At 41.8% G+C, this 21,786-nt stretch overlaps 1 protein-coding gene across 2 annotated transcripts in view; it reads left to right on the plus strand.

Moving 5' to 3' along the window:
• SMIM14 (small integral membrane protein 14) overlaps window positions 1-21,786 on the plus strand; it is a 64,913-nt gene that overhangs the window by 9,336 nt on the left and 33,791 nt on the right. For both annotated transcript variants that reach the window (XM_039539610.1, XM_039539609.1), the window contains exon 2: window positions 10,729-10,839. In XM_039539610.1, the coding sequence (XP_039395544.1) occupies window positions 10,765-10,839 (75 nt within the window). In that variant the 5' untranslated portion in view covers window positions 10,729-10,764. The remainder of the gene's footprint in view (window positions 1-10,728; window positions 10,840-21,786) is intronic.

Raw genomic sequence — 21,786 nt, forward strand, 5'->3', positions numbered from 1 at the left:
AGATCCAATATCTCCAGTCTGCTCAAGGCAGGCACATGTAGCCAACACGATCAGCTTTGCAGTTGCACAAAACAGCAGAGAGCAGATAGAGGTGTGCTCACCAAATTGGATAACCAGGAATTTCCCAAATTTGCAGGAGTTCTAAAGACAGGGCTTCTGGTCTACCTGACCCCAGGCAGTGGAGCTAATAATTGTGACCAGAGCAGACTACACAGCCACATTAAAGCGCTGCCGCGGCAGTGCTTCAACATTGCTAGTGAAGACATACCCTTAGGCATTAAATTCCATGGGAGTTCTTGTCTAAATGACGACTGCGAAATTTGGTCCCACATTTGTTCTCTAAGCCAATCAGAACAGAATAGGTCAATAACTTTACAGTGAACAGCTCCCTGTACTGCTTTTACATCCGTCAGGCAAAATGATTAAATCTCTTTTAGTAATTTGATATAATAGAAATAAAATCAGTGTCCTTAGAACTCTGTCACAGTCTCCTACTTTAGAAATAATTGTTGAAGTGAAGCTGAAACATTTATCTAACAGCAGGAGGATATTATCCTTGCACAATGTTCTAGTCAATTGACATCTTTCATTAATTAGCTTTTATATCAAGAGATATTTCTTACAGAAGAATTCATCTTTTTAACAGAAGGGTGACCAGCTGCTGACAGTTGGATTTTTGCTAATAACTCTATATCAAATGGGCTTTAAAATGTTTAGATTTCTTTCTGAATCATGACTGGATCTGGCTAATTTGCTCCTTTTCAACTATTTTGACCACAAGAAATAAGCCACCTACATGTGAATAAGTAAATACATTTTAAATATAAAAGTGGTTCTTACTTAGTTTCCTCTGTGAATTCTGTGCTAATGAAAGATGCTAAACTGTTTGCCTTGGAAACTGAAATATTCTCTCTCCACAAAATGGGGACTGCCAATAAGTATACCAATTAGTGATAACTGGAACAATGGTTTGATACAGACACTTGTCCTATAGGGCAGGGGTGGGCAAACTTTTTGGCCCGAGGGCCACATCTGGGTTGGGAAATTGCATGCAGGCCCATGAATGTAGGGCTGGGGTAGGGGGTTGGGGTGTGGGAGGGAGGGGTGCAGGAGGGGGTGCAGAGTGTGTGAGGGGACTCAGGGCAGGGGGCTGGGGTGCAGGAGGGGTGCAGGTGTACAAGGGGGCTCAGGGCAGGGGGTTGGGGTGCAGGAGGGGCGTGGGGTGCGGCAGGGAGCTTAGGGAAGGGGTTCAGGTTGCAGGAGGGGGATCAGGACAGGGAGTTGGTGCAGGGTTCAGGAGGGGTTCGGGGTGCGGGCTCTGGCCTGGCGCCGCTTACCTGGAGCAGCTCCGGGGTGGCAGTGGTGCACACTGGGGCCAGGGCAGGCTCCCTGCCTGCCCTAGCCCCGTGCCGCTCCTGGAAGCTGCCAGCACAACGTCCCTGCGGCCCCTGGGGAAAGGGGGCAGAGGGCTCTGTGCTCTGCACTCCTCTGCGGGTACCTCTCCCAAAGCTCCCATTGGCCGTGGTTCCCCATTCCCAGCCAATGGGAGCTGCAGGGGGCTGAGGCTGGAGGCGAGGGCAGCACACTTAGCCCTCTGCCCCCCCACCTCCACGGGCCGCAGGGACTTGGTGCTGGCCACTTCCAGCAGTGGTGCGGGGTCTGCAGCGCCATGGGGGTGGCAATCCCACGGGCCAGATCCAAAGCCCTGACAGGCCAGATCCAGCCCATGGGCTGTAGTTTGCCCACCCCTGCTCTAGGGACTGAACTAAGATCTGGTCTACATACAAACTTGTACCATTTAGATATACTGATTAAAAACTCCCGTGGGGACGCTCTTTTTTTCAGTATGAGTGGCTTGTTTGAGTTCATTTTAAATCTGTTCCTACCAACTTACTCTAAACTGAAATTAGCCCTGCTCAAACCAAAATAGGTGTCCACAGAGTCTTTTGACACTGCACTTAAATAACACCTTGAGTTAAACAGATGCAACTTGGCAGGTAGATAAGCTTTAAGACTGTCCCACATCTTGTATAAGATGCCAGACAGCCAACAAATTGAAGTGCTTTCAATTACTACAATCTTGGGACCACACTGAAATCAATGTGAATTTTGCAGATACTGGAATGGGAGGAAGATTGTGACCTGGACATGAGCTGATCCACCATAGAAGTGGAAGATTCCATCTCATTAATTTTCTGAGGCAATCTTGTACCACCCCTTATTTTAAAGTCTATTTTGTAACCCTGTATTGTGTTTCACACTCTTTGTGTCTTCTTGATTTTTCCTCTCCTTCTGCTCGGGACTCTTCTCCCTCTCCTTCTGACCTTGTCCACAGTGTGGACTTTTTGAAATTCTTCCATCATTTGCAGCTCCATTGCAGTGGTGCAGTGCTGCTGTAGACTGGTTTCCCTCCATGTGCTGTTCAGAGCAACTGTAAATGACATGGTGGTAAAAATCCTAGTGGCCTGACACAATTCACCATTGCTAGAATAACTGGAGATGCACTGGTGCTAGAGAAACCATGGGAGAGCATCAGAAAATCCTCAGTGTAGTTACAGCTTCTGTGCTCAGAACTTCTTTCTCCACTTAGTATTCTCGCTCCTCAACCTGTCCTTGCTCTGGATCCCCTTCCTTAGCCAATGCATATCCCTGAGGTACCTCCAGTACTCCTTCATTGGCTGTATCAGCTCTTTTTTTGTATTTCTTTCTGTTCTTATTCTTGTTTCTTCTTCTTAAATGGTTATCTAAAGTGAATTTGGTGCTTGTGAGAGGTGCTAGATGGACAATCCTGGAAAATGAAGTCCTAATTTACTTACAGATAAAGGGCTTCACAGACAGCAACAGTGCAAGCTTCCTCTTCAGTGACCCCACTTTAGCATGCCTCAAGCCTGACATAGTTCGGAGTAGTTCACTCCCCAGGCCTATTGTATCCTTGGCCTCTTTGATCAGTGTTTATGGTGTGTGTGTTTAAGTAGACTCTCCATAAATAAATGAACATCTCAGTTTAATTTGCATTGAAAAGTTCAACTGGGATCTGCTTAATTATCCTGAGTAAAGTTTCAGTGCAAAAATAAATTCACCAACTCATCAAGCTGCAGAAGGAGTTCCAGGGGACATGTGTAGCTGCTTTCAAGTACAGAAACAGCTTTTTCTCCTTGGAATAATGAAGAAAGGAGTGGGGAAGAATTATTTTAAACTTGTAAAAGTGTTGCTATGGCTGAGAATACCCACTGGGTCCTGTAGAAGCCACGTAAACCCTTTCTGGGTTGTTGTTTTTTCAGTAGGCAACTAAGTTAAGTGGCTAATTTGAATCTGGGAGGAGCAACAGGAGAAAGCCCTAGCAGGAGCCACATTTGAGCCATGGCAGCACTCATGATGGCAGCATCCACTTTCACATTTGAGAACAGTGCTACTGCTCTTCCTTTGTTGCCCCGTCAGCCAGTTTTTCTTTTGCCCTAAAAACTCAGTCAGGAGATTGTTAATGTCACCGGTTGAATTTCAAAATAAAGACTGAAACTGCACAGGTAATAGGCCATATGAGGAATGGCCATGAATAGTGCTCTGGAAACCTATGGCTCTCTGTAGGGCACTAAGTCCTGGTTCATTGAAGGTCATTGGGAGTTCTATCACTTGCTTCAGTGGAACCAAAATCAAGCTGCAAGTGGGGAGAGATGCCAAGAGAGAAAATTGCTTTCCAATAGAAAGGGGATTAAAAAATACCCTGGGGGGGAAAAATGCAATATCTGAGCTTCATATGGTGCAGAGGAATATTTGCTTAAAGTTTGCCCTAGAATATAAAGGGGAACAAACCATGGCAACATTTTAATTGGTTTTAGGTTCAAAGCTTCTTTTTACAAAACCTAAATCTGGACCAGATTTAATCCAAGAATGTCCCTTTGTAAACGACTTCGGCCCTTATAAAGACTTCGGGGCTGGTCTTGCCTGTTCTGGTGCTCGAACCATCTCCGCCAGCTCCTGAATAAGGAGGGCCATGCCATCTCTCCTTGGTTCCTGTGAGATGACATGACTCTGCCCCTACCTTCTGGATCAGTGGTGGGCAACCTACGGCCACTGGGAGCTGTAGGGGGCTCTGCCTGCGGACAGTCAATGTCAGCAAAATGTCTCGCGTCCCGCAATCAGATTACCCTGACGGGCCGCATGTGGGCCTCAGGTTGCCCACCACTGTTCTGGATCATATTTCTAAAATGTATTGGGGATTATGATGTCTCTTGTGATCTATAGTATTGAACCCCTCTACTGCCTTAGGGATGTGTATTCTCTAGCTCCATTCAGCTATGCTGCCTCCCCCCTCAGCACACTGTCTATTTATCTTTTCTTTCTACATTATTTATATCCACCTTTTTTTTGTGATGCTTCACACCTACTCTCTTCTATCCTCTGATCGTCCTTTTGTTACCTTACCCTCTCCCTTAGTCACTCCTTTCTTTACTAACCTTTTTTTTTTTTTTTTTTAATTTTAAATGTATATGTTGTCTCTCTGGTACAGCTCTGCTCTTTTACAATTAATCTGTTGGTAGGAAATTTAAAAACTTTCTGATACACCAGAGAATAGTGATTCAGAGGCCAGGATTCTCATTGAGGTTGTTGCAGGTGAAGTCACCCTGTGGTGGTTTAACACCCTCATCTGATTTCTTGGTTTAGGCTACGTTTAAAAGAATAAAAGTGCCACATAGAAAGAGAGACACTTAAAATAAATTCAATTTAAAATCCCTTTGATTTCTATGGGGTACGCACACATTTAAGAAATTTCCTTCTATTAGTGGAATAGAAGTTTTAAATGATGTGACACATACAGAATTTTTTAATGATTGTGTCCAGTAAAGAGTATACTTCTTAAAGTAACTTCGTTTCCCAAGGGTGAAATAATGGCTCCAATGAAGTTAATGGGAGTTTTTCCATTGACCTCAATGGAACCAGTAATTCACTCTCATAGTTCAGTCTTCGTATTGGTACTGTGGTCATAGTCAGTCCCTCTATCTGGTAGTTTCTCCAGATTACAACTCAAGTTGCTGGATAGACCAACACATGTGCTACTTCCACAATACAAGCTTAGTATGTTACTTTAGACAGTGGGAAGGGAATATATGGAAGCCATTTGGGTGAAGGGTCAGATTACTTGAAGTAAGGGAGATTTTAAGACTTGTAAGATGCTGGGAAGGGAATGTTTGCAGGAAGGCTTGTGTGCCTAAAGGGAAGATCTAGATGTGAAGACAGGTTGAGTGCAGGTGGTGGTGGGGGCGGGGGCGGGGGGAGAGACATGCGCTGTTTATGGGGAGAAGGATTTTCTGGGCAATCACAGAGGAGTTGGGAACTTGGCTGATGCACTCGACTGGATTCCAAGCTCACCCCAGGACAGAAGTAAACTCTGAATATTGTTGATGCTTCAGACTTGTAATGGCTTGTAATTTTTAGCCCGTTAGCACTTTTCAACAGTGCCAAAACAGCTATAACAAATTGTTTCCTTTGTCTTTAAATAACTTCATTTGTACAGTGGTTTTTATTGAAGCTGATTTCAAAAGCAAAATTAATGAAATGATTTGTTATAGCATTTTGACAGGTGCTTTTAGATATTGCTGCTATCTGAAACCAAATAGCAAGGAGAGGATTAGGCGGACAGTCTTCAATCTTCTTATAAAATTCCACAGTAGCATCTGTGTGTAAAGACAAGACTCAGTGATCTAAGGTTAATACTAATGACAACAAATTTGGATAAACTGGAAAGGTTTAAAGCACTGTGGAAAAAGTCAAGCATTCCTCCACTGAGTATAGTGGTATGAGGGTCCATGGGTCTGGAGCCTAGGGTTGCAGGGTCCTGGGCAACTAAAATCTATGTCACCACTAAGGAACTAGATGTAGCAGCACCCAACAATTACTAGAGGGGTAGACACCACAGGAAGTATTGCCAGAAGAGGCCAGAGCTACAGGACTCTGCAGCCACCTGATGCACACCAACGATTTAAACAAGGAAGTTACCCCAGAGAGCCATCTGAACAACAACACAGACTCTGGCTTGCTACTCTATAGACATAGTCACTTGCCCCGTCTTGCTCTTGACTCCGGCCCTTGACTCCGGCCTAGCTTGACCTAGGTACCCATCTCCTGACTCTGCTTGGTAACTAATCGACTCCTGCCCTTCAGCCCCAGCCCAATGGACACTACAGGTCCAGCTGCCTAAAACCCAACCATTACCAGTGCGCTGTGTCTAGAGCTACATCCACCCAAAGAGCTTCTAGCAGGAAAGGAGCAGTAAAATTGCAACACACATTGACAGGCAATGGAGTGGTTCCCTGTGGTGGAAATATTAAATCAGTGTTATACACTGGCCTAGAGGATGTCAGATCATATCTCCCTGTAGTGGCAGGCCCTAGGAAAGAGAAGAGCCTCCTACTTACTCAAAGTTAGTGGAATTATTTTGGTACCTCAGGGAATCGAGATTTGTGTTTTTTGGTGCTGGAGGTGCAGAGTTTGATCCATTATAATATCTGTTCTGTCTGTATAGGCACATATGCAACCACTGTGTATTCTAGCCGCAATGGGTGTTTCTTTGAAAACCTGAATTTTAAAAGATTTTTTTTTAATTGCATTTTCTTCCCAAGTAAATATGTAGAGCTCTGCAAATCCACAGATACCCGCTTTATATCCTCTGATATCCACAGACCATTTTTGCGGATTGCGAATCAGTTGCGGATAGAAATTTTGTATCCACACAGGGCTCTATAAATATGTACATAATGACCTTTTACCATTAGTACTAATCACTGGAATCGTGGAGCCACACCTGAGAGCACCTAGCATATGGAGAATGTACAAAGCTTCCTGCTTGCTTGGCACAGGAAGGAGTTCACTCATGTAACAAACAAGATGATTTTTATGAAATGGAAACAGTATATTTGTCTCCCACTGCTCACCAGCTGCAAACTGTTTACTCAGGAGAGGTGTTGCTGAGCTGGCAAAGAACATATAGTCATTGCTGAAGCTGGGAAGTAATTTAAGGAAGAGAAGACTTCATAGGTAGAGAGAATCAATCAATTTGTGTTCACACAGATTCTTTTATTGATAGTGAGATATATCAAGTATAATACACAGCTGCAGGACTGATGTTTTCCCTTTCATTATCTCATCCAATAACAATTTACAATTAATATGATAGCTGAGAATGCTAATTGTTAAATCATAAAAAAACTAGAAATGCTCCAATATATTATTTCTTCCTGTAATTTCAGATAGTTGCTTAAGTCTGGAGATAATGGTGGTTTTTCACATCTGGCTAAAATAATGGAAGATCCACCTCCATTTTGCCCCAAGGACTATAATAACCTCAGCTGTGTGACAGCAATACATTTCAATTTCAGTAGTAATTATTTTATGATTGTTTCTAACGTCCTGCCTAAACTGCAGAACTGTAGTATTAAAGGATTGTGTTACATGGTATGTAACACAGTTTAATCCCATCTACACATGCAGTTGTGTATATCAAATGTTGTTATAAGATGGCTGAGAGATAGTATGTTACAACAAGACCCTGATATGAAATAACATTTGCTATGTAGAAAGACCTTTAAACTGTGCAATCACATTGTTCTGTTAAATGTTCTATGCACTGCTAGGTCCTCTCTATCCGGGGGTTTGAAACAGAGTTATTACCTTTCTAGCAAGCAGTACTTAAAATAGTTCTTATTAATCCAATTTGAACTCTGTATTTGATGTTCCTTATGGTAGGTTGCAAAAGAAAAAAGATTGGTTTCTGTGCCCCTTTTTCTGTTTTCTGATAAATTACCTAAAAAAAACAAATGTTCAGTCTTCTTTAAACATGCTTGTTTTTACCTTAGAAATATCAGTCAAGTGTGTGTGATTTTTTTTTTTCCCCACTGATTCTGCTGGAGTACTTGTAGTAAATCTACAATTTGTATACTGTCATTAAAGTGCAGGGGGATGTGAGATCTTTAACAAACATACCGTACCTTTCTTCCAATTGCTTATTGGGGTTTTGAGTTAAATAGTGGGTAACAATAACAAGGAAAAACAAAAACAAAGAATTTTAAACCGAATAAAAATAACTCTCCTGTCATTTAACTAGTTTCTATTTGCTTGATATCTCTGTCATAATTCTTTTAGGTTTTAAATTGTGCAAAGAGTCATCTAGGAAAAACAAAAAAGACAACGAACTGGATATCTAATGGTAGGAGGGGGAGAGGGAAACGTGCAGATGGAAAAATGTTTTTGGAGAGGAAAAAAAATACAAGCCTTCTTTATACTCCATAAGGAAGCAAAAAAGGGCACAACCCTTCTCCCTCTCATTCCTGAGCGTCTTTATAGATGATCTGCCGTATTTACAAAAGGCAGAGTTGCTGTGACTCATAGTGGAGAAGGATATATGACAGAACTGGGTGTAGGGATGGATCAGAACTGACGTAAGAGAAAGCAAATTCTGGTTAGTGTGAGGTAAATGGAAAATACATTGTGCAATCCTGTAACAGGATTTTGATACCAAGTATGGCCAAAGAGAACACACTGGAGCCAAGATATACTATTGGATTATAAGCTTCCATGAGTCTAGCTGGTAAAGACTGCTGAGCAGATGTGCTTGATTCAGTACATCTTCTGGTTACCCTTATTACGTGCTATGCATCTGAAGAAGTGAGCTGTAGCCCACGAAAGCTTATGCTGAAATAAATTTGTTAGTCTCTAAGGTGCCAAAAGTACTCCTGTTCTTTTTGCGGATACAGACTAACACGGCTGCTACTCTGAAACCTTATTACATGGCTTCCAACTTGCGGACTAACACTACTCATATGAGGCTGTGATGATGCCCTACTGCCAGAGGAAAGTTGCAGCTGCTTGCTGCTTCTATAACCTCCAAACCTGACGATTGTTCCACCTCAGGGGTGCTGCGTGGCCAGCACAAACCCAAGCTGAATCTAGCCATGATAGTACCAGGTTAGCAATGATGTTTTGACTACAAGTATTCTGCAGAACTGATCTGAAGATTCTTACATTGTGTTAGTAGAGAGAGAAAGCAATTCTGATTTGACTGCAGGAATGGAAACTACGGGCAATCTTTCAGAGTAGCAGCCGTGTTAGTCTGTACCCGTAAAAAGAACAGGAGTACTTGTGGCACCTTAAAGACTAACAAATTTATTGTAGCATGAGCTTTCATGAGCTACAGCTCACTTCTTCGGATGCATAGAATGGAACACACAGACAGGAGATATTTATACATACAGAGAACATGTTCCATTCTGTGCATCCGAAGAAGTGAGCTGTAGCTCACGAAAGCTCATGCTACAATAAATTTGTTAGTCTTTAAGGTGCCACAAGTACTCCTGTTCTTTTTACGGGCAATCTGTCACCCATTTTTGCCATTAATTAAACCACTGAGAAGACTATTGATAAATGATGATAAAAATACACTTGTAGAACCACTGGAGTGTATGATGGAGAATTGGTTTTAACAAGTGAATAAACTAGAATGGATTCCCCACTATTTCCTATTATAATTTCTTTGAACTCTGAATCACTATCACTAGCTGAATGACCTTCTTTGATCTAAATTTAGTGTGTGAGGCACCTTTCTTAAAATAGCTCCAACTACATCCTTTTCTACCCTCCCTCTGCCTGTTTCCATTAGATGGCAAGGGTCATTGTGTCTCCCGATAGTAAATAAGTTACAGGGTTTTTATTTTTACTCCTTGCACCTACTAGAATGTTGACCTAGGGGAGAATTTTATAAGTGTCTAATAAAGGGCTTAGGAGTCCCGCTTAGATGGCTTTTAAAATCTTCCCTCTAGCGAATTCTTTCAGTGGTATGACAGTACTGAAAGTTGTCCAGTTCTAACTTGAACCATATTGTTCTCAAACCTATTTTGGAACCCCTATGCATGGCATGACCCCTTCTGGAGCACCTACATGTGGCATGACATTTTTGGGATTCAGTGTTTTGCTTGACAATCTCCTGAAACAAATCCTTGGTTATGACTGACTTCTGACACTACTGAATTTAACAGAGAGAGCTTCTTTACCTTACTTTAATATTCTTTACTATACTTGTATATTAAATATATTTAACTACTTAACTACTACAGTGATGGGATAAGAACCTGGATGGAGATTAAAAGTATTCTGTTCTTGCTTTTCAGTTCATATGTGGAAATAGACTTTTTTGTCTTAATCATCTGCATAATTCTTTTTGTCCCATATTTCTGCCCCAGTCTCCTCCAGTAGGAGTTGTGGGAACTCAGCACATTTCAAATTTAAACCATTTTTTCTTGCAGGGAACTCCCACTGATGTAGTGGAATGAGTATGGAACATTTAATAAATAGAAATTTTGCAGTTAACCAACTCACTGTGCAGCTCAGAGAGCGATTTTACCTTTGTCGTTTTGTCTGTGAAGGGATCTTTCATAATGGCCTGTGGGAAATGCAGATTGCACACAAAACTTAGTAAAAATTATTTGGACCTCTGAGTAAGAGTTTACCAGACACCACTTCGAAAAAAACAACAACCCACTACTCTACTTTTTGATTTATTAAGTAATCAAATGTGCCAGTTTTCTCTATTCATCCTGCCAAAAGGAATAATTGGATTACTGTGTTTTGTTTTGTTTTTTCCCCTTGGACTAAATGAAGTGAAATTTGATGCATTAGTCTCTGTAAAATAAGGTCAATTGAAAAAGAGTTGATTGTCCTTTTTATTATTGTTCTTTCTAGGTGTTCACAGCCAAATTTAGATTTCTCCGCATAATCATGGCAGAAGGTGGATTTGATCCCTGTGAATGCATTTGCTCGCATGAACATGCAATGAGAAGGCTGATCAATCTGGTGAGGCTAACATGAGGATGCTGCGTTTTTTTTTTTTTTTTTTCCAGAGCTGACTGCAGCAATTTTATAATCACAGTTAAATAGGCTGCTGCCTCCACATGTTCTATTGTGTGTGCATTTAGAATGACATCTTCTGGATTTTTAGCATGGTTTTAATTTAAATATTTACAAATGGCAGATGCAGATGATACCTTTCTGTTTACGATATTTACAAGGGTTGCAGTTAAACAGCATATACTATATCTGCACAGCTACCTTCTGTACCCATTGACTTGTGTCAGTCAGTATAAAACCTAAGGCCCCAATTCTGCAAACACTTGGACATAGGATGACACACACGTAAAGTTTCTCACATGCACAACATTTGCAGGATTAAGGTCTAAATTTGGAAGACCAAGACTGTAAAAATAAAAAATGAAGTAGTTGAGAGGCAGAACCTAGAAACTGTGTTTTTTCCTAGCTCTGCCACTGACTTGCAGAGTAACCTTGGGCAAGTTGTTTTACCTGTCAGTGACTTAATTTCTGAACTGTAAAATGGGAATAATTACTCTTTCACCCATATTTGTAATGTACTTGAAGATCTGTGGAAGAAAACAATTTCATAAACATTTGTTCTAAATATTGACAGGTGTGAACTGTGTCCAGCTAGGGGAAATAAATATGGTTACAAGTTTAAATATAATTTGGTTATTTTAAATATTTTAAGATTAGACTTATACGCACACATACAACCTCTTCCTTTAGAGTAGACTACTTCCCCTTTTTTACTTTTGCAGGTTTATTTTATTTCGATTCCTGCCTTAGGGCTGGAATTAATGCCTCTTTGAGGTAGTCAGCACCCTCAACTGCTATTGAACCCAATGGGAGTGGAGAGCACTTGGCACCTTGCAAGATCAGATCCTTTTTCCAGGGCTGTACTCTCAATATTTTAACAAGGGCCCACAACAAATATTTTCCCCCTTAGCTTGTGACTAACTCCGTGTTCTAGGGGTATGTATGGCTAGGAATGAGGAATCTATTAATTTGTTTTCCCATTTAAACAAAACCACTTTCTCCTACCCAGCCAAGAAAGGCAACAAGCTTATATTAAACTGCATTTTGAAAGGAGTATTCATGCCTTAGACTTTGTTCCTGAAAGTATATTGAGTCTATTGGTGGTGTTGCTCAGTGATCAACTTCCGAAGGGGGAGTGGAGTTTGGGATGAAGACTTTGTAAGGAGGAAGGGGTAACCTCACATGGTAAAATACATGTTTGGTGCAATCTGGTCCATTTTAAAAGGCAAAACATTTGCTCTTAAATATTTGTAAGGGTCATGCTTGGCACAGATAGTTCAGCAATATCGAGAAAGAGAGCGAGTCAGAGGCCAGGAAATCTCCTACACTTGATCAGAGACAGAATTTTAGCAGGATGCTCAGTCTAGCCCCAGGAATCCCATCCAGCATATCGCTTCAATAAGAGCCTTTTTTGAGTTACCAAGGCGGTTCTTAGGCATATGCAGCATACGCGGCTGCATAGGGCACCCGAAAATGTGGGGCACTCCTGGGTTTTAGGGTATGTCTTCACTAGCAACATTAAAGCGCTGTCGTGGCAGCACTTTGACGTGACTGTGTAGTTGCGGCACCAACGCTGGGAGAGACGTCTCCTAGGTCTGTAAAAAAACCCACGTCCATGAGGGGAGTAGCTTGGAGCCATGCTCGTGCACTGTCTACACGGGCACTTTATAGCACTGCAACTTTCTCGCTCAGGGGTGTGAAAAAACACCCCTCTGAGTGTTGCAAGTTTCAGCACTGTAAAGTTCCAGTGTAGACAACGCCTTAGTGTTCACCCTCCCGCCTCTTTCTATCCCTGTTCTGTTCCTTCCTGCAGGCTCCGACCACAGCTGGCTGTTGCAGCCTGGTGAGTCTTCCTCCAGAGGGGATTTAGTACTTAAAAGTGAAAAAGCCTGCCAGACCTATTAGCACAACACTGAAACTGTTAAAGAGCCATTCAAGTAGTAATGAAGCCATTTAACAGGCATTTGCCAACCCCCAGGTATATACTGTCAGTTTCTGAATTTACTGACAAAGGTCTAGTCTACACTGACAACCAGGGCCGGCCCCAGGCACCAGCGTAGCAAGCAGGTGCCTGGGGTGGCCAATGAAGAGAGGGGCAGCACATCCGGCCGTTCCACGGCAATTCGGCGGCGGGGCCGTCACTCCCTCTCAGAGCGAAGGACCTGCTGCCTATCGCGGTGCTTGTGTGTGTGTGTGTGTGTGTGTGTGTGTGTGTGTGCGCGCGCGCTTGGGGCGGGAAAAACGCTAGAGCCGGCCCTGCTGGCAACGCTAAAAAACCCACCTCCCTGAGAGGTGTAGCTACCAGTGCTGGGTGCACAGCAACCAGTGGTGGGAGCACATCTCCCAGCGCTGTTGCACTGTCTACACTGGTGCTTTACGACGCCGAAACTTGCTGTGCTTGGGGGGAGGGCGGGTGTTTTTTCACACCCCTGAGCAAGAAAGTTGCAGCACTGTAAATTGGCAGTGTAAACAAGCCCCAAAACAGTTGTGCATTACTGTAATATTTATTCAGAACCTGTTAGTCTACAGGACCTTAGATTAAAATTTGCTTTAAAAATATTTCATTAGTGTGTTGCTGAAGATTATAAAATCACATCTCTAAAAAATCCTTGCATAGATTTTTAGATGCACAATCTGAGTATTGTGCATCTAAATGCCTCAAATGCTTGGATCTTCAGACATACAGTTTTTTTTTAAATAAATCCTTCAAAAGACCACTCTTATCTAAAATACACATGCAAGCCCAGGCTGCTGTCGGGCATAGGGGTACCAGTTTAATAATACTACATAGGGCCCCATAAATCCTAAGGACAGCCCTGTGAGTTACTCTTCTATGGCCAAGTCCTGCATAATTTAAATAAATGGAAATTTTGCCAATAGCTTCAAAATGACCAGGAGCAGGCCCAAGGGGCTAATTTTTCAGAGGTGCTGAGCACTCCCAGCTTCTTTGGAGTTGTGGGTTCCTAATGCCTCTGAAAATCAGGGCCTAATTTAATGCAATTGTTAGCTCCCTCAACTAATTGAAGCCAGTGGGAGCTGAGGGTATTCAGTATTTTACAGGAGACATTCAGTATCTTGTAGGATTGGACCTTCAATATGAAAGCTTTTTATCGTGGAAAGATACCCAAATTCACTGAGTTATTGTTGGTTTTTCTGTGTTGTAGTCACAAAATGTCTGGCTGTACGGCATTTGTCTTAATTCTTGAAAATGTGCAATATACCTTGTTAGCGTCCATAGGTGTCTTCACAGAGATATTACAAAGATTCCCAGACAAACACTACGTTAAAGTGGAATTAAGATTGGGAGTACATGTGGTGAAGTCCCAAACCATTCAGTTATGAATGTTTCAGACACCTCTAGCCATTCAGATTTGCCCTTTACTCTTAACCCAGACCATTTTAGAATCTTATTATATACATTCGTGTAGTCTGAAATAGTATCCAACATACCTATGAGTCTTGGCAGACAGGCCTGGTGCAAACAGAACAAAAATTTAAAAAAAAGATGATTAAAATAGAACTACACTCCTTGTTGCCAATACTTTAAAAAAAATAAAAGATGTCACAGCACTTAAACCTGATTTAAACAACCACTCAAGCAGCCAACAAAGACTGCTTACTTACCTGTAATTAAAAGTGGATCAGAATTGTATTCATCACATTAGCGATACCTGGAGATGGTCTCTTAAGATGCAGAAACTTGTACAAGTTTCATTATAACTTCTTGCACTGTGGATTCTGTGATAGCACCTCTCATTTCTGCTAGCCTGGAACACTTCTCAGCCAGCCTCGTGGGACAGTAACAGTGCTGACTTATGCTTATGCTCACATCCTTCTCCCATGCATTTACAAATCTGGACCCACTCTCTTCTCCACGTAAAAATCTGTGGATGCACAGGACTCCCAGCCAGTGCTTTGGCTTTGAATCCTGGATTGCCTTCAGCATCTTTGCACTGCATGAAAATTGATTGAAGAGAAACCTTTTAAAAAAACCAGTAAAGACTTGTTAGCGGAATATGGATATGTTTCCACACATCACTTCTGAGTCCAGGGAAAACGAGGGTGAGTAAGGTGTCAGTGCATACAGGTTCCACTCTTACCACCTAAGACAGTCTTTTGTGCTTAGTTATTGCTCTCTACATTCGGTTCAAAAGCATAACTAAATGCTTTAAGACTTAGGAAGTGCGGACTCCTATGGTAGTTCCATAATTTAGATATCAATAGGTATTGCTGCTCCAATTAATGTACCTGCTTCCTGTATTGCTGACTAAGGGTATGTCTATACTACCTGCCAGATCGGCGGATAGTGTTCGATGTATTGGGGATCGATTTATCACGTCTCATCTGGACACGATAAATCAATCCGCAAATCGACGCCCGTACTCCACCTCAGCAGGAGGAGTAAGCGGAGTTGATGGGGGAGCCGCGGCAGTCGACTCGCCGCCATGAGGACGGCCAGGTAAGTCGAACTAAGATACTTTGCAAATAGCATAGCTGAAGTTGCGTATCTTAGTTAGAACCCCCCGCTAGTGTAGCCCAGGCCTAAGGATACCTTGGAGCACAGCCACAGTACTTTAAGGATTAATACTTCTTACCATATTATGTATTTCTTGTTTTATAGCAAATATCAACCCTACAAAATTAACGGAAAATAACATCTTCAAAATCCCATTGGCCTAAATACATTTATTAGTCAATAGCAACTTATGAAGATAATTACTGTGTTCAGCTCTTCTTTGACTACCATGAACCATGCTTTTAGTAGATATTCTAACTAAGACAGAGTGAATTGAATCAAGCGATTAAATATCAAGCCAGTCAACCAAGCAGCTAATACTAGTGTTTACAATTATTGGATGTTATCATACACACAGGGCTACAATTACATTATCATCCCCCCCCCCTTGTTGAATTAAAAACATTATCTATTTTGTTCTTGTCTGTATTTTTGCAAGGTTTTATTCATATATATATATATATATATATAAAACCTTGCATATATATATATATATATATATATATATATATATATATATATATATATATAAAACCTTGCAAAAATAATGTTTTTAATTCAACATATATATTGGAATAGATTCTTCTGATGTTGTAGAAGATTCTAAGGCCAAATAATATCTAGCTTTTAGACTCTGCTTTCTATCACTAGATCTCAAAGTGCTTTACAAAAGAGGTCAGTATCATTATCTCAATTTTTGGGAAAGTGAGGCACAGAGAGGGGAGTGACTTTCCCACTTCAGGTGTGTCTATTTACCTGGTTTTGCATGCTTGAAGAGGGAAAAGGCAGGTGACTTTCTGCCCCTTCTCTACTGCCTCCAAATTCTGGGGGCAGCCCGGGTCTTGTTTGGCTTTCAGCATAAGTTTTAGAGCATTCTCAGAGTTGTTCTACCTTGTGCTGGCCTATATGGTCCCTATGGGGCTGTTCTGGCAGGACTGATAGAGCACATTGCCCTTGTACGCTGGCTTTCTCCCAACACACCACCTGTGCCAACGGAGCTAAGAGCAGGTAATGTAGGGTTAGCTGTGTGGACTTCATGCTACTCAGGGATTACCATATCCAAGCGCTCTTTAAGTCGGCTTTCCATTGGTGCAAAAGGGACAGAGCAGAGGCCAAGATCTGAAAAAGGATATATTTCTATTTATACTCCTTAGGAGACCAGAGGTTGGGGGAAGCTGAAGAAAAATTAAGGAAGAATTTTCCTTTCCCTTCCTGTGGGCCTGCAGGAAGGAACAAGCTCCAGTGACGCTTAGGAACTTGTCAGACCACCTCACAAACCTTAGGAGACCTTATGGGGTCACCCCTGACTCTAACTGAGCCTTAGACTCATTAGGGACCTACATCCTCCTCTAAGCTTTAGGTGGCTCAGAATAACCACACAAGTGCTAATGAGCAATCTCAGGCTCTGTCTACACTTCAAGTGCTGCAGCAGCACAACTGTAGCTGTGCCAGTGCAGCGCTGTAGTGAAGACACTTGCTACAGTGACGCAAGTAATTTTTTCATAGGTTTTGTAAATCCATCTCCTGAAGAGGCAATAGCTAGGTAGGTGGAATAATTCTTCCATCGACCTAGCTGTGTCTATGGTGGGGATTAGGTTAACCTAACTGAGTCAGGCAAGGAGTGAAATTATCCATGGCCATGAGCAATGTAGCCAGGTCAACCTAAATTTTAGGTATAGACCAGGCCTAAAATTCACAGGGGATGTCATTAGCCATCTTTGACTATGGGGTTGGGGCCCTGGAGAGCCTCCTACAGTAGTGTGAGCCACAAGAGAACAATAGAGGGCCTGAACCCACAAGGTGCTGAGTGCCTCCTGAGTGCTCTCTGTTTGCATTGACTTCCAGCCCTCTTGAGTTCAATTGGATTAAGGGTTCTGTCACCTTGCAGGAGTGAGCCCATAAAATGTATAATGAAAACAGTGGTAGCTAAGTGATATCTAAAACAAGCAGAATACATGTGAACAAGTCCAGTTCTAGATCAAACAGTCCAAGTGGAGGCAGATTTCTAAGCAGGTAAAAGTTAAGTATAGCTGTGTCTGTTTTGGGAGACCACTTTTCCCATAAGAGAGTTAATTTGAACATTCAAGACAGCTGTCATTCTTTCCATCTCCCAATTCTGAGTCTTCCACTATGCTGATTAACTAGTAATAATAGTAATTTCTCTGTGATCACTCATGACTACCTCGAGTTTAAATGTGTTTACATTGTTTGACCTTTTTATTAAAAGTAGTAGAGAGACAATTGATTATACATTGAAAATTTCAGTAACTCTATTTCCTAGGAGTAGTTATAATCTGTATGTTATGTGGTGGCTGGACTGTTTTTGATCATCTGAACCTTTATATCTGCCTCTTTTCCTTTTACTGATAAAAAGAAATCATACTGTATCTCTAGTGCCACCAAGTGACTACTCAGTCAGTTAAACTATGGGTCATTAAGGTTTTGATCCTTCAAAACCATCTGCCTGGAAATGCCTCTGTAGGTGTCACCCTATGTGGGTCACTTTGCAGAATAGAGCCCTTCCATTATTTGGTCCAAAAAACATGCATGTTCTTTGTTTGAATGTTAAACATAAGTCTGGTAGTTCCCTCTCAAGATCTGCTTTTGTTGTTTAATGTTATCCGAGGCAGTCTGATTATTATGATAATTTCTAGTCTCTCCGATTTGTTGTCTATTATTCCATGCAGCCAGAGGCATTGTGGGACTCTCTGCTAGGTTCAGCTTGAATGATGGGAAGTGGTGAAGGTCTCTTCCCCTGACCTTTGTATTGATACCTTGCTCTGCTGCTTCACTCCTTTCTGTGGTCACTAACAGCAGGGTATTGGTGACATCCTAATCTCCAGCAAAGCAACACAATATAGGAAACAATATAGGCTATGAAGTTGAGGTCAGGGGGGAGGAGAAAAGGGGGACCACTATGACTGAGGAGAGAGAGAGAAAGGGAGGAGCAATTCCTTGCCTGGAGTGGAGCACCCTTTACACAACAACTATCTCCTCTCTGTTGAACTGTTTCTCTTCTGCATTCCCCTCCATATTATTTCTGACCTTTCAATAATAAAATGAGCATAATGGTTCTGTAACAGAATGGGGTGCCACTTGGAACTGGGGTACCACTGAGCCCGCCTGACCCACCAGCCTGGGTTCCCTTCATATTGTACTGCTATGCAGCCTGTCAAGCCCTTCCCCAGGCTTCAGACTACACTTTACCAGCACACATACAGATAGGGACAAACCCAGCTGCAGCTACCCACACACATGCTGAGATCAGCTCTGCATGGGAAGGCTCAGCTAAGGAACTGCCCAGTACTCAAGTGCACACCCCCTCTGGAGGGTAAACCCAAAATTATACCATCTTGTGCTGCACAGAGAACTGTACAGCATAAGCTCATAAAATTTGCCCTCTCCCTCAATGTGGAGAGAGATATGCAACAGCTTTCTGCCCAAACACTGGTTTTAGACAAACAAAAACAAGTTAATCACCTATAAAAGATAGATTTTTTTTAAGTGATAGCAAACAGATCAAAGATTACTGAGCAAATAAAACAAACACTCAAACTAAACTTAAGGTACTAAGGAAACTAAGTAGCAAATTTTCACCCTAAATGTTGTTTTAGGCAGATTGCAGAGATTCTTAAAAACCAGCTGCACTGGCTTGCAGCTTAAAACTTCAGATATTTCATCCACAGACTAGACACCCTTCCAGCCTGGGCTCAGCAATTCTCCTCCCCTCAGTCTTTGTTTCTTAGATGTTTCCAGCAGTCATCCTGGGTGGGGATTCAGTGAAGAATGAACCTCGATTATGTCACTCCCCTGCCTTAAATAGGTTTTACATATGGGGGGAATCCTTTGTCTTCCAGTGTGATTCCCACCCCCAGCCAATGGAAAAGTACTAATTTTATCATGGAGTCTAGTGTCAGGTGACTTGATCACATGAACCTTACCGCCATAACTCAGTCTATTTGCAGCGTCCAAGGAAGGCTTTCCAGGAAGGTGGGAGATTAGCATCTTCAAAGACCTATTGTTTTTCCCAATGGCCCTTTCCAGCCAGCGATCTAGACCAATTGCTGTCTGTCTAGTTGGTATTCCCCAGGTATAAACACATTTGTAATAGGTGCATAGACAGTATTCCTAACTTCATATACAAAAATGATACATGCATACAAATATGATGATCATATTCAGTAAATCATAACCTTTCAATGATATCTCACATGCCCCATCGTGCATAAAATACATCTTAGTTATGCCATTATTATATTATAACAATATTTCTATAAATAATATGGGGCATAGTGTCACAGTTTCCTCCTCTGATCACCACCATTTCTCCCTCCCCCCTTCCCCCGCCTGGATGGTATGATGATGGCTCTAGATTCTGAGGTATGGTTTATATCCAAGTATTCTGTCCGGAAAGGTGCCAAACACACCCCTCTCTCGTCGTCAGTGGGAGAGTGTGATGGGTTGGATCACAGAAACCCCCTTTGGGCTTCCAACTGATGTGTCAAGACTACTTCTGCCCCTGCTTTCCTGCCCTGGCAGCTTGGGACTTCAGTGCCCTGCCTGGTTTGAGCCAAACCCGCTAGTCTGCTTCAAACCCAGACCCAGGGCTGAACCACGTGCCCCAAAGCTGCAGACTTAACTGAAAGCAACTTAAGAAGTGTTCCTGTCTTTAACACTCAGATGCCCAACTCCCAATGGGGTCCAAACCCCAAATAAATCTGTTTTACTCTGTATAAAGCTTATGCAGGGTAAACTCATAAATTGTTCGCCTTTTATAACACTGACAGAGAGAGATGCACAGCTGTTCCCCCCCCCCCCCCGGTATTAATACATACTCTGGGTTAATTAATAAGTAAAAAGTGATTTTATTAAATACAAAAAGTAGGATTTTACATGGTTCCAAGTAATACCAGACAGAACAAAGTGAATTACCAAGCAAAATAAAACACGCAAGCCTATGCCTAATCCAGTAAGAAAACCGAATACAGAGAAAATCTCACCCTCAGAGATGTTTCAATAAGCTTCTATCACAGACTGGATACCTTCCTAGTCTGGGCACAATCCTTTCCCCTGGTACAGCCCTTCTTCTAGCTCAGGGGGTAGCTAGGGAATTTCTCATGATTGCAGCCCCCTTTGTTCTGTTCCACACCCTTATATGGCTTTGGTACAAGGTGGGAATCTTTTGTCTCTCAGCGTCTTTCCCCCTGCCCGTTTCTAAATGGAAAAGCACCAGGTTAAAGATGGATTCCAGTTCAGGTGACATGATCATATGTCACTGTAAGACTTCATTACCCACTTGTCAGCACACACATATACAGGAAGACCTACAGGTAAAACAGAGCCATTTGCAGTCAATTGTCCTGGTTAATGGGAGGCATCAAGATTCCAAACCACCATTAATGGCCCATATTTCGCATAATTACAATAGGCCCTCAGAGTTATATGTCATATTTCTAGTTTCAGATACAAGAATGATACATTCATACAAATAGAATGAACACACTCAGTAGATTATAAACTTTGTAATGATACCTTACAAGAGACCTTTTGCATGAAGCATATTCCAGTTACATTATATTCACACTCATTAGCATATTTTCATAAAATCATATAGAGTGCAACATCACAGAGAGGATTGGACTCCATTTTTTTTTTACTCTGTCCTCATACCCCCAACTATTATTCTATCATCATCTTTCCACTAGCTTAAAGTGTATGTGGGAGTGTGGGGTGTTTTAGTTTCTCTTTGCCTATTTCTCCCAAGGAAGCTAATTTTATTTAAGGGACAATTTAATTCCATCAATACACCCCCCCTCTCTTTCCCATTTATCTTGCCCAGTTTCTGCATCTTTAAATATGAACTTGATAGATAGTACTAGGATTCAGTTTGCAACCTGGCTTGTACTCTGTGCTGGCCTGTCAGATTGGCAGCAATTTATTTATCATGTTGTTTACTAAATCATTAATATCCTTTTGACAAAACAGATGCGGCTGCCCAACTAAACTAAAGTAGTGACTTCATTATCCTGAAGCATCAGATTGCAATCAAGAGCATGCCATGCCGTTCTCATATTCTTGCATAATTGGAAAAAACATGAAGTTTATGATTGGGACAACAGAAAATTTTCACCACAGTGCAGAGATTTTGTTTTTCTGCAGAAAATGTTCACCCAATACTAGCCGTGGTTCTGTATTAACAGGACTTGATTAATGGGATGAATAAAGCATCACCTTATCCAGTTCAAACTATTTGTCCTTGTCTCCCTACTTATTTATCCTTGTCTCTTTTTTTTTTTTTTTTCCTTGTCATCCTCTTCCTTTTCTACTCTCTCATCTTGATATCTCACTCGCACCCTTTTCTGGGCTTTTTTTATCAG

Source organism: Mauremys reevesii, linkage group 5 (genome assembly GCF_016161935.1).
Source record: "Mauremys reevesii isolate NIE-2019 linkage group 5, ASM1616193v1, whole genome shotgun sequence".
Lineage (NCBI taxonomy): Eukaryota > Metazoa > Chordata > Testudines > Geoemydidae > Mauremys > Mauremys reevesii.